The 11,819-nt window shown below is 43.5% G+C and overlaps 2 protein-coding genes across 2 annotated transcripts; both read left to right on the top strand.

Annotated features, from left to right (window-relative positions):
- Positions 1 to 6,471: 6,471 nt before the first annotated feature.
- Positions 6,472 to 8,994, top strand: LOC123112396 (exopolygalacturonase). The gene is made up of 3 exons (XM_044533373.1): positions 6,472 to 7,202; positions 7,558 to 7,889; positions 8,400 to 8,994. The coding sequence occupies exons 1-3, from the start codon at positions 6,532 to 6,534 to the stop codon at positions 8,885 to 8,887; spliced, it is 1,491 nt and encodes a 496-aa protein (XP_044389308.1). The 5' UTR covers positions 6,472 to 6,531; the 3' UTR covers positions 8,888 to 8,994.
- A 1,024-nt stretch (positions 8,995 to 10,018) lies between these two features.
- Positions 10,019 to 10,814, top strand: LOC123112395 (uncharacterized). Its single transcript, XM_044533372.1, has one exon. The coding sequence runs from the start codon at positions 10,132 to 10,134 to the stop codon at positions 10,489 to 10,491; it is 360 nt and encodes a 119-aa protein (XP_044389307.1). The 5' UTR covers positions 10,019 to 10,131; the 3' UTR covers positions 10,492 to 10,814.
- Positions 10,815 to 11,819: the final 1,005 nt, after the last annotated feature.

Below are 11,819 nucleotides of genomic sequence, written 5' to 3'. Positions count from 1 at the left end.
AAAAGAAACTAAGTGGGTGTGCATCCAACTTGCTTGCTCACGAAGACCTAGGGCAATTTGAGGAAGCCCATCATTGGAATATACAAGTCAAGTTCTATAATGAAAAATTCCCACTAGATATGAAAGTGACAACATAGGAGACTCTCTATCATGAAGATCATAGTGCTACTTTGAAGCACAAGTGTGGAAAAGGATAGTAACATTGTCCCTTCTCTCTTTTCTCTCCTTTTTTGGTGGGCTTCTTTGGCCTCCCCTTTTTTTCATAAAGTCCGGAGTCTCATCCTGACTTGTGGGGGAATCATAGTCTCCATCATCCTTTCCTCACATGGGACAATGCTCTAATAATGAAGATCATCACACTTCTATTTACTTACAACTCAAGAATTACAACTCGATACTTAGAACAAAATATGACTCTATGTGGATGCCTCCGGTGGTGTACCAGGATATGCAATGAATCAAGAGTGACATGTATGAAAGAATTATGAAGGTGGCTTTGCCACAAATACGATGTCAACTACATGATCATGCAAAAGCAATATGACAATGATGGAGCGTGTCATAATAAACGGAACGGTGGAAAGTTGCATGGCAATATATCTCGGAATGACTATGGAAATGCCATAATAGGTAGGTATGGTAGCTGTTTTGAGGAAGATATATGGTGGGTGTAGGGTACTGGCGAAAGTTGCGCGGCACAAGAGAGGCTAGCAATGGTGGAAGGGTGACAGTGCGTATAATCCATGGACTCAACATTAGTCATAAAGAACTCATATACTTATTGAAAAAAATCTACAAGTTATCAAAACAAAGTACTACGCGCATGCTCCTAGGGGGATAGATCGGGAGGAAAAGACCATCGCTCGTCCCCGATCGCCACTCGTAAGGAAGACAATCAAAAAATATTTCATGCTCCAACTTCATCACATAACGGTTCACCATACGTGCATGCTACGGGAATCACAAACTTTTAACACAAGTATTCCTCAAATTCACAACTACCCAAATAGCATGACTCTAATATTACCATCCTCATATCTCAAAACAATCATCAAGCATCAAATTGATCATAGCATCCAACGCACTCTATAAGATAGTTTTTATTATACCCAACTTGGATGCCCATCATATTAGGACAAATTTTATAACCAAAGAAAATACCATGCTGTTCTAAAAGACTCTCAAAATAATATAAGTGAAGCATGAGAGATCAATAATTTCTACAAAATAAAACCACCACCGTGCTCTAAAAAGATATAAGAGAAGCACTAGAGCAATATTAATCTAGCTCAAAAGATATAAGTGAAGCACATAGAGTATTCTAATAAATTCCGAATCATGTGTGTATCTCCCAAAAGGTGTGTACAGCAAGGATGATTGTGGTAAACTAAAAAGCAAAGAATCATATCATACAAGACGCTCCAAGCAAAACACATATCATGTGGTGAATAAAAATATAGCTCCAAGTAAAGTTACCGATAGACGAAGACGAAAGAGGGGATGCCTTCCGGGGCATCCCCAAGATTAGGCTTTTGGTTGTCCTTGAATTACCTTGGGGTGCCTTGGGCATCCCCAAGCTTAGGCTCTTGCCACCCCTTATTCCATAGTCCATCAAATCTTTACCCAAAACTTGAAAACTTCACAACACAAAACTCAACAAAAAATCTCACAAGCTCCGTTAGTGCAAGAAAGAAAAACCACCACTTAAGGTACTGTAATGAACTCATTCTTTATTTATATTTGTGTTAAACCTACTGTATTCCAACTTCTCTATGGTTCATACCCCCCGATACTAGCCATAGATTCATCAAAATAAGCAAACAACACACGCAAAACAGAATCTGTCAAAAACAGAATAGTCTGTAGCAATCTGTAACTTTCGAATACTTCTGTAACTCTAAAAATCCTTCCAAACTAGGAAGTCCTAGGAAATTTGTCTATTGATCTACTTCAAAAATAATCAACTGAAAATCTTGTTTATGTGATTTATTAAAATTATTCTCGTGCGCGCAAAAGTTTCTGTTTTTCAGCAAGAGCAAATTAACTATCACACAAGATGATCCTATAGGTTCCACTTGGCACAAACACTAATTAAAACATAAAACCACATCTAAAAAGAGGCTAGATGAATTATTTATTTCTAAATAGGAACAAAAAGCAAGGAACAAAAATGAAATTGGGTTGCCTCCCAACAAGCGCTATCGTTTAATGCCCCTAGCTAGGCATAAAAGCGAGAATAGATCTACGTATTGCCATCTTTGGTATTCAAATCATAAGTGGCTCTCATAATAGATTCATAAGGTAATTTGATTTTTTTTCTAGGAAAGTGTTCCATGCCTTTCCTTAATGGAATTGTAATCTAATATTTCCTTCCTTCATATCAATAATTGCACCAATCGTTCTAAGGAAAGGTCTACCAAGAATAATAGGACATGAAAGATTGCAATCTATATCAAGAACAATAAAATCTATGGGCACATAATTCCTATTTGCAACAATAAGAACATCATTAATCCTTCCCATAGGTTTCTTAATAGTGGAATCCGCAAGGTGCAAGTTTAAAGAGCAATCATTAAATTCAGGGAAACCTAGCACATCACATAAAGTTTTTGGAATCGTGTAAACACTAGCACCCAAATCACACAAAGCATAGCATTCATGATCTTTAATTTTAATTTTAATAGTAGGTTCCCACTCATCATAAAGTTTTCTAGGGATAGAAACTTCTAACTCAAGTTTTTCTTCATAAGATTGCATTAAAGCATCAACGATATGTTGGGTAAAAGCTTTATTTTGACTATAAGCATGAGGAGAATTCAACACGGATTGCAACAAGGAAATACAATCTACTAAAGAGCAATTATCATAATTAAATTCCTTGAGATCCAAAATAGTGGGTTCATTGCTATGTAAAGTTTTGACCTCTCCAATCCCACTTTTACCAAATCTTGCATCAAGATCTAAAAACTCCGAATCATTGGGACACCTTTTAACTAAAGTTGACTCATCTCCAGTCCCATCATTACAAAGATTCATATTGCAAAACAAAGATTTAATAGGAGACACATCAATTACTTTTAGATCTTCATCATTATTTCCCGATAACCCTTCTGGTTTGGTGGCCATCTTATTAACTAAGGTGGCTTTCTTATCAAAAATTTGGGCTATTGATTTTTCAAGATGAGCAAATTGAGAATTCAATCCATGAAATTCCTTAGACATATATATCATCAAGCTCTTTATTCATGTATTCCATAAAGCTTTTTTGTTCTTTAGGCTCGTTTCTAAAGAAATTATTATGCTCAAATTGTAAAGTCATAAAGCTTCTAACGTTGCTTTCGATCTCTTCCAACCTTCTAAGGTGAAGGTCAGCGTTTTTAGGCAAGGCCATTAGGGCAAACAGGCACGCAAGAGACAAGCAAAAAAGAGGTGAACGAAAAAGAGAGGGCGAATAAAACGGCAAGGGTGAGGTGGGGGAGAGGAAAACGAGAGGCAAATGGCAAATAATGTAATGCGAGGGAGATGAGTTTGTGATGGGTACTTGGTATGTCTTGACTTGTGCGAAGATCTCCCCGGCAACGGCGCCAGAAATCCTTCTTGCTACCTCTTGAGCATTGCGTTGGTTTTCCCTTGAAGAGGAAAGGGTGATGCAGCAAAGTAGCGTAAGTATTTCCCTCAGTTTTTGAGAACCAAGGTATCAATCCAGTAGGAGGCTCCATGCAAGTCCCTCGTACTTATACAAACAAACAAGAACCTCGCAACCAACGCGATAAAGGGGTTGTCAATCCCTTCACGGCCACTTGCGAAAGTGAGATCTGATAGAGATAATAAGATAAGATATATTTTTTTGGTATTTTTATGATATAGATTGAAAAGTAAAGATTGCAAAATAAAGTAGATTGGAAACTTATATGATGGAAAATAGACCCGGGGGCCATAGGTTTCACTAGTGGCTTCTCTCAAGATAACATAAGTATTATGGTGGGTGAACAAATTACTGTCGAGCAATTGATAGAAAAGTGCATAGTTATGAGAATATCTAGGCATGATCGTGTATATAGGCATCACTTACACGACAAGTAGATCGAAACGATTCTGCATCTACTACTATTACTCCACACATCGACCGCTATCCAGCATGCATCTAGAGTATTAAGTTCATAAGAACAGAGTAACACATTAGGCAAGATGACATGATGTAGAGGGATAAACTCAAGCAATATGATATAAACCCCATCTTTTTATCCTCGATGGCAACAATACAATACGTGCCTTTCTGCCCCTGCTATTACTGGGAAAGGACACCACAAGATTGAACCCAAAGCTAAGCACTTCTTCCATTGCAAGAAAGATCAATCTAGTAGGCCAAACCAAACTGATAACTCGAAGAGACTTGCAAAGATAAACAATCATACATAAAAGAATTCAGAGGAGATTCAAATATTTCTCATAGATAAAATTGATCATAAACCCACAATTCATCGGATCTCGACAAACACACCACAAAAAGAGTTACATCGAATAGATCTCCAAGAAGACCGAGGAGAATATTGTATTGAGATTCAAAGAGAGAGAAGAAGCCATCTAGCTAATAACTATGGACCCGAAGGTCTGTGGTAAACTACTCACAACTCACCGGAGAGGCCTTGGCATTGATGTAAAAGCCCTCCGTGATCGATTCCCCCTCCGGCAGAATACCGGAAAAGGCTCCAAGATGGGATCTCACGGGAACAGAAGGTTGCGGCGGTGGAAATAGGGTTTCGTGGTGCTCCTGGATGTTTTCGGGGGTACGTAGATATATATAGGCGAAGGAAGTCGGTCAGGGGAGCCACGAGGGGCCCACGAGGGTGCGGGGCGCGCCCACCCCCTAGGGCGCGCCTCCCTGCCTCGTGGCTTCCTCGTCTGCTTCTTGACGTCCACTCCAAGTCTCTTGGATTGCGTTTGTTCCAAAAATAACTCTCCCGAAGGTTTCATTCCGTTTGGACTCCGTTTGATATTCCTTTTCTACGAAACACTGAAATAGGCAAAAAAAACAGCAATTTGGGTTGGGTCTCCAATTAATAGGTTAGTCCCAAAAATGATATAAAGTGTATAGTAAAGCCCATAAACATCCAAAACAGGTAATATAATAGCACAAAACAATCAAAAAGTATAGATACATTGGAGACGTATCACACCTCAACAGAAGGGTTCCAGTACCCCAGCTTACTGATTGGGCCACAGAAAATTCCACCATGCTCAAGTTCCAATGTAAAAAAATGACTATCTAGTATCTACCCTTTCTCCATTTGTTGCATCACACACTGCATCCAAAACAAAGATGCATCAGTTGAGAAACAATATTCAGTTAATTGAATATTCAGTTGATAGAAAATAATTCAATTAACAAGATGCATCAGATTGAATAAACTACAACAGCTTAAGGTTCAGTTAACTGAACCTTTCAGTTAACTACAGTAACTGATAAAAATCAGTTAACTACAGTATCTGAACATGTTCAGTGAACTGAAGATAAACTAACCATAAATGAAATACAACATTAGCAAAACCATTCAATTAACTGAAACTTCACTGCACATACCATTAGCATTACCAAAACTAAACTAAATGGTGTAACAAATTAGCCACACAAACAGATGCTTGAGTAGAGTACATGCTAGAGCAGAACTAAAAGCCAACTACAAAGGCATTAACATCTAATTTGTCTGCCATAAACCCTAGCTCTGATGTTGAACTCAAACCTAAAATCATCGGCCGAAACCCTAGCTCTACTTCGCCATAAATGAACATACGCAAGAAACACCACTACACGGCCTTAGATCGAGCACAAATGGCCCCGATTCGAGCTGTAGTGCACGGTGCAAACGACGAGGCGACGAGCCGCAGAGCAAAGCAGAGGAGAGGAGAGGGAGGAAAGCAAAGCAGAGCTCACAGTAATCAGGAGGGAAGACACTGAACGGGCGGACGAGATGAGCAGATGCCGGCGTCTCCATGCCGTTGGCGAACGGCGACGACGACGCGCCCGTCGCAGACGTCACCATCGCCCCGCCAGCCCGTGAGCTCTGTCGCCCCGACAACGACCAAGTGAATCCTCTCGAACGAACGCGAGTTGGATTCCGACCGATTTAATTCAGGTGTGCTATACTGCGGGTTGATTAGAGAAAACGACGTGGTTTTTTCTTTTTTGCAAAACTGCGTCCGACGAGCGGGCCAGCCACCTGGCTGCCACTTATCGTTCTGTCATTGGCCTGCGACTAAAACATCACATGAGGTGCAAGTTGGTGTATAATGGGATTGCATTTTGCAAGTTTAGGACTAAATCATCAGATTTTGTGCAAGTTAGGATACCGGGTGCTTTTACCTCCAAGCCAAACACAGCCCGCGATTGGTTCGCACAAAAACAACCGGTCCGACTCCAATCAGCTCCCAGTCAGCACTCTGCAGCAGCTTTATCCGCTCACCCCCTTTCAGCAACAAACCCCTTTCTCGCCCCCAAATCATCTTCCTCCTCCTCCTCCCCATGACGGCGACATGTCCTCCGACCCAACCGCAAAAGCCGAGCCGCTCGCGTGCGGTTCTCTCCAACCCCATGCTCCCACAGCAGCTCCACCATCGCTAGCTCGGAGACGAGCAATGGCAGTCCTCCTACTCGCGGCGGCCGCGTCCGTCCTGCTACTTCTGCCGCCGCCGCCGCCGGCCGCCGCGCGGTCCGCCGCGCCCGCCCGCGTCTTCTCCGTCGCGGACTACGGCGCGGCCGGCGACGGGTCGCGCTACGACACGGCGGCCATCCAGGCGGCCGTCGACGCCTGCGCGGCGGCGGGGGGCGGCCGCGTGCTCCTCCCGGCGCCCGGGGACTACCTGACGGCGACCGTGCGCCTCCGCTCGCGCGTGGTGCTCGAGGTGGCCCCCGGCGCGCGGCTGCTCGGCGGGACCCGGCAGCGGGACTACCCGCCCGAGTTCCGCCGCTGGTACGTCGTGCTGGCCGAGAACACCACCGGCGCGGGCGTCACCGGCGGCGGCGAGATCAACGGCCAGGGCGGCGCCTTCGTGGTCACGCCCAGCGCCCAGAAGAACGTCATGGTCAGCTGGAACGCCACGGGGGACTGCCTGGGCGACGAGTGCCGCCCGCGGCTCCTCGGCTTCATCGACTCCAAGGACGTCGCGGTCCATGACATCACCCTCAACCAGCCGGCCTACTGGTGGTGAGCACTTCTTGTTCCCTCACTTCACTCTGATCGTACTCATACAACATACTGCCACTGGCGAAACCTCGAAACTGATTGAACAAATGCAGTGTACTCATGTAAATGTACTGACTTGTCCAATCCTTTCACTCTGTCTGAAGACTTCTGAACTCTAATGATACTAGAATTAGTTAAGTACACACATCACATTCACCGTTGTCATTGTTATTTTTGTTTATTTTTATGCTCAAAATCAGTTGTTGTTATTGGTTTTACTCGTTGAAGGTTCACCACAAACAAATCGATGTTTACAATTTAGGTAGGATAGGCGAAATTATGTCGGTGATACTTGATATGCTTGCATTCTCTGCAGCCTGCATCTTGTCAGGTGTGACAACTCGGTGATCCGCAATGTCTCTATATACGGGGACTTTGACACTCCTAACAATGACGGGATTGACATTGAGGATTCAAATAACACGATCATCGCCGATTGCCACATAGACACCGGAGATGATGCAATCTGCCCGAAGTCTAGCACAGGGCCTGTTTATAACTTGACAGCGACAAATTGCTGGATCCGTACTAAATCATGCGCTATCAAATTTGGAAGTGCAAGCTTTTTCAACTTTGAGAAGCTGCTCTTTGATAACATAACTATAGCTGATTCACATCGAGGACTTGGAATGCAGATCCGTAATGGAGGTATTGATCTTTTGCTTGCAATTGCCAATGCACCATCATACTATTAGGTTTTTTTTTTACATCAATAAGACTTTGTTTCTCAAATGATAGACATGTCATTTACAAGAAGTTGAGAATTAAAATCGGGGATAGAACTTTCCCAAAAATCAGAAGACCTGTACTATAGGAGTGGCTAGCTAAGCGATCAGCTACCAAATTTGCTTCACGAAAGCAATGCTACCGTCATACTATTAGGTGGTATAAGTGAATATCTTATTTCAAAAAGCTGCTATTTTGATTGCAACTTTGTGGCACGGGAGGGGGGGGGGGGGGCACCACCCCCTCTCCCCTCCTAGCCCAAGCAATAGGTAATAATTAACAGGTAGTGCTTGGGCTTAAATTTGTCTCTGGATAAAGTGTTGAATTGGTTTGGCACCTTGAAATTTTACATACAGTATGTTGTACTTTGAGCTATTGCTTTAATTAGTGGGTCATTTAAGCATCCTGATTTAGAGATACATAATTTTGCAGGGAACGTTAGTGATGTGATATTTTCAAATATCAAAATGCGCACTAGGTACTACCATCCTTCATGGTGGGGGAGAGCTGAACCGATCTACATCACTACCTGTCCAAGGCACCCTGATTCCAAAGAAGGCACCATTTCAGATGTTCGCTTCATCAACATCTCATCAATATCAGAAAACGGTGTTTTCCTGGCTGGATCGAAGCATGGCTTGCTTCGCAACTTGAAGTTCCAGAATGTCGACCTGACCTACAAGAGGTGGACAAACTACACTGGGGGCCTGTATGACTACAGACCTGGATGTCAGAAGATGGTGAAGCACAAGACTGGCGGTATGATGCTGGAGCACATCTCAGGCCTGGAGGTTGACAATGTCAGCATGAGATGGTGGAGAGGAAGCCTGAAAGGGTGGGATGTTAACCCGCTCCTCTTCCGGCCATCCACTATTGACGGGCTGTCGTTCCACGACTTGCAGTCGCTGGATGTTCAATAGCAGACCAGCTGAATCTCACCCTTATGTCGATATGTATCATGTATCCACGATGAATAAGCCACGATTCTTGTGTCATATCTTTAAATAAAAGATCCCAATTCAAAACAGCACACTTTGTTGATTTCTGCTGTCTGCAAACATGGGGTATTCTTTTGGGAAGTGTATAAATAAACGATCCAATCCCAAACAGCATGCTGTACTCATTTCTGCTGTCTGCATATATGGAGGAGATTCCCTGGCTGGGCTGTGTTCTGTTCTTGAATTCAAGACTGTAAAGCTGATTCAATGTGAGCCGATTTGCACTTGTCAGTACTTGTTCAAGTGAACCTTCCACCTAAAATGGACGAATATTGAAGCTTAGTATGCTGTGGCAGTTTGAAAGAGTTGATTAATACCTTGTGTTTTGCCCTATTTTTGTCATACTCCAGAATGATTTCTCCCCTATGAAAAGCCAAGTCAAGTAGATGGAGCTATCATCCATTTTTCAGATGTGAGCGTAGAAGTTTCTAGAACTTTTTTTACTGATATATTGACAAAGGAATTTCTTATCAGTATTTGAGATTAACTAACATCTGTTGCACAGTAGTTTTTGTTGAAAAAATATGGCCAGCTTTATTAAATCGCGACTCGCAAAAGAACAGCCGTAGTACCAAGGTGAAGAGCCGACCAAAATCTAGGAAATAATTCACATGTGTAGCTATTTTTTATAAAACAATCTTAAAGCATATTCTTGTGCATTTTTACATATAAAGTTCTTAATTTTTTTGGAGAGGGTAGAACTATAGTATCTGAGTGAACAACCCGAGTAAATGTACTGTAGTAAATGACACACAAATCTAATATTGAAAAAACATATGCTTGAAGCACATTCACATCTCATTTGGAGAGGGAATTCTCATCTTTTTTTTGGCAGTCCTTAGTTTTTTTTTCGGCAGTCCTTAGTGAAAATATTACTTTTTTTTAGACAAAGTGAAAATATTACTTTTTTTTAGAAATAAGTGAAAATATTACTTGCTACTACTACGTTCCAACCTCCGGCCCACTAAAGATCACCCACTTCTTCATAGCGTAGCCCAACTCACTGACCAAGTCCAGCCCACTTACACCACTCTCTGCACTCTGCAGCGTCCACACCCCAGCCAGCCTCCTCGTCTCCGCAGATCAGCAGCCCCCAAATCGGCGACCCCTCGCTCTCTCTCCGATCTCCAATCCTCCACCTCGCACACGCGCACCAACCGGGCACGATGCGGGCGATCTCGTCGGCGGCGGGAGGGATGCTGCGGGCGCGGCTGCGCGCGGCGGTGCGCCTCCGCGGCGGGCACGGCGACGGCGGGGGCCGCTGGACGACGCCCGGCCACGAGGTGCGGCCCAAGGGGTACCCGATGAACCGCACGCCGCCGCCGCCGGGCGAGTCGCGCAAGTGGGAGGACTGGGAGCTCCCCTGCTACGTCACCTCCTTCCTCACCGTCGTCATCCTCGGCGTCGGGCTCAACGCCAAGCCCGACCTCACCCTCGAGACCTGGGCGCACCACAAGGCGCTCGAGCGCCTCCAGCAGCAGGAGCTCGCCGCCGCCTCCGCCTCGGCCGACGCCCTGTCCGAGTGATCCGCGCGCGCGCGCCCCAGGTCTTCCTCCAAGCCTAGGTCGCTTCTGTTCTGTTTTGCTTCCAATAAGGGTTGGTTGTGAACTTGTGATGTACCAATCTGATATTGATGGGACCTGGGCGGAACACTATATTTCTGTTTCTGTTTTGTTGTTGAAATTTATCTGATGATGATGGCAGATACCGTATGCATTTCGAAATGCCCTGTGGTGTCCCAAACATTTTGAAATGCCTCTGCATTGTATTGTCTTGTGTATCCCTTATTTATTTCCTTGGGCATGATTTGCTACATGCTTTTGCGAGCGTAATTAGGACCGATTGTACCTGTCTCTCTTTGCCTGAAATGACTTGTTGCAGAAAATAAATAAATCAGTTGTCGCATTGAACAGCTTGAAATGTTGCTTGCTTGTTAGAACTTACAAGTGATGTTTGCTTTCGGGGGGGCTTGGGTATTGCCTCTCTCTTTTTCTTTTCCAATGATAAGTGGACATTCTCTCAATAGAAGAAAGGTTACACGCAATGTGTTACTTCAGTAAATGATCAGGCTTAGCACATACTGTAAGCTTGTTCTTTATTTCTACTACTTGATAAAATATGAACAATTGGTTGGGTTGGTGTGATTGAAGTAGACTGTTGTTTCTACATTTGTTGCAAATTGTGATGAATCATGTTGTGTAACTCAGAGTTAAAATAGGTACCATGAACAGTCATGCACTTGAATGTTGCTGATCCTTAGAAGGATGTATGATCCCATCTATTTCTTGGCAGCATGGTTGGCGGTAAAATTGCTCTGCTTGTTGGATTAGTAGCTAGTTAGGTGTGATAGAAAATCAGGAGGTATATCTACTGCAGTTATTTTCCTTTCTGTTCATACTTTGCAGAGCTTATACATGCATTGATTTGTTTCATGTCAACTAGCCTATCAATTATTCAACACAAACCTTCTACACATGCACTATCACTACCAAGACACCATTAACTCTGAACAATAGTCTCTTCTTCTTAATCTGTACTTCATTGTGCAGTTAGTTTGGTATTATGCCATATTGAGGAAAGGAAGGCAAAGGAGTGAGTGCGTCTCAGGACACGAGGGTAGAGGGTAAAAGACTAAAAGGATATAGTGAAATCATCGACTTGCATGTGGCTGGGCTCATTCGCAGCTAGCCACGTCTCTGGTATATGGATTAGGGCAAAACTGGTTTATCCATTCTTGCTGAGATGGCGAAATAACATAAGACGCGTGTTCTTTGTAGGATACACTAGCAAATAACTATCCTGACACAAATAACAGGCCAACTCCAACTCCCAAACCAACCAAAGAGTATATGAT

This window comes from Triticum aestivum, chromosome 5B, assembly GCF_018294505.1.
Source record: "Triticum aestivum cultivar Chinese Spring chromosome 5B, IWGSC CS RefSeq v2.1, whole genome shotgun sequence".
Lineage (NCBI taxonomy): Eukaryota > Viridiplantae > Streptophyta > Magnoliopsida > Poales > Poaceae > Triticum > Triticum aestivum.
This window is presented reverse-complemented; position numbering and strand designations above follow the sequence as displayed.

Excerpts from the sequence above, each read along its gene's own strand:
- LOC123112395 (XM_044533372.1), top strand. The coding sequence starts at position 10,132 with ATGCGGGCGATCTCGTCGGCGGCGGGAGGGATGCTGCGGGCGCGGCTG.
- LOC123112396 (XM_044533373.1), top strand. The coding sequence starts at position 6,532 with ATGTCCTCCGACCCAACCGCAAAAGCCGAGCCGCTCGCGTGCGGTTCT. Across the intron at positions 7,203-7,557 it reads AACCAGCCGGCCTACTGGTG|CCTGCATCTTGTCAGGTGTG; the intron begins GTGAGCACTTCT and ends CATTCTCTGCAG. Across the intron at positions 7,890-8,399 it reads AATGCAGATCCGTAATGGAG|GGAACGTTAGTGATGTGATA; the intron begins GTATTGATCTTT and ends ATAATTTTGCAG.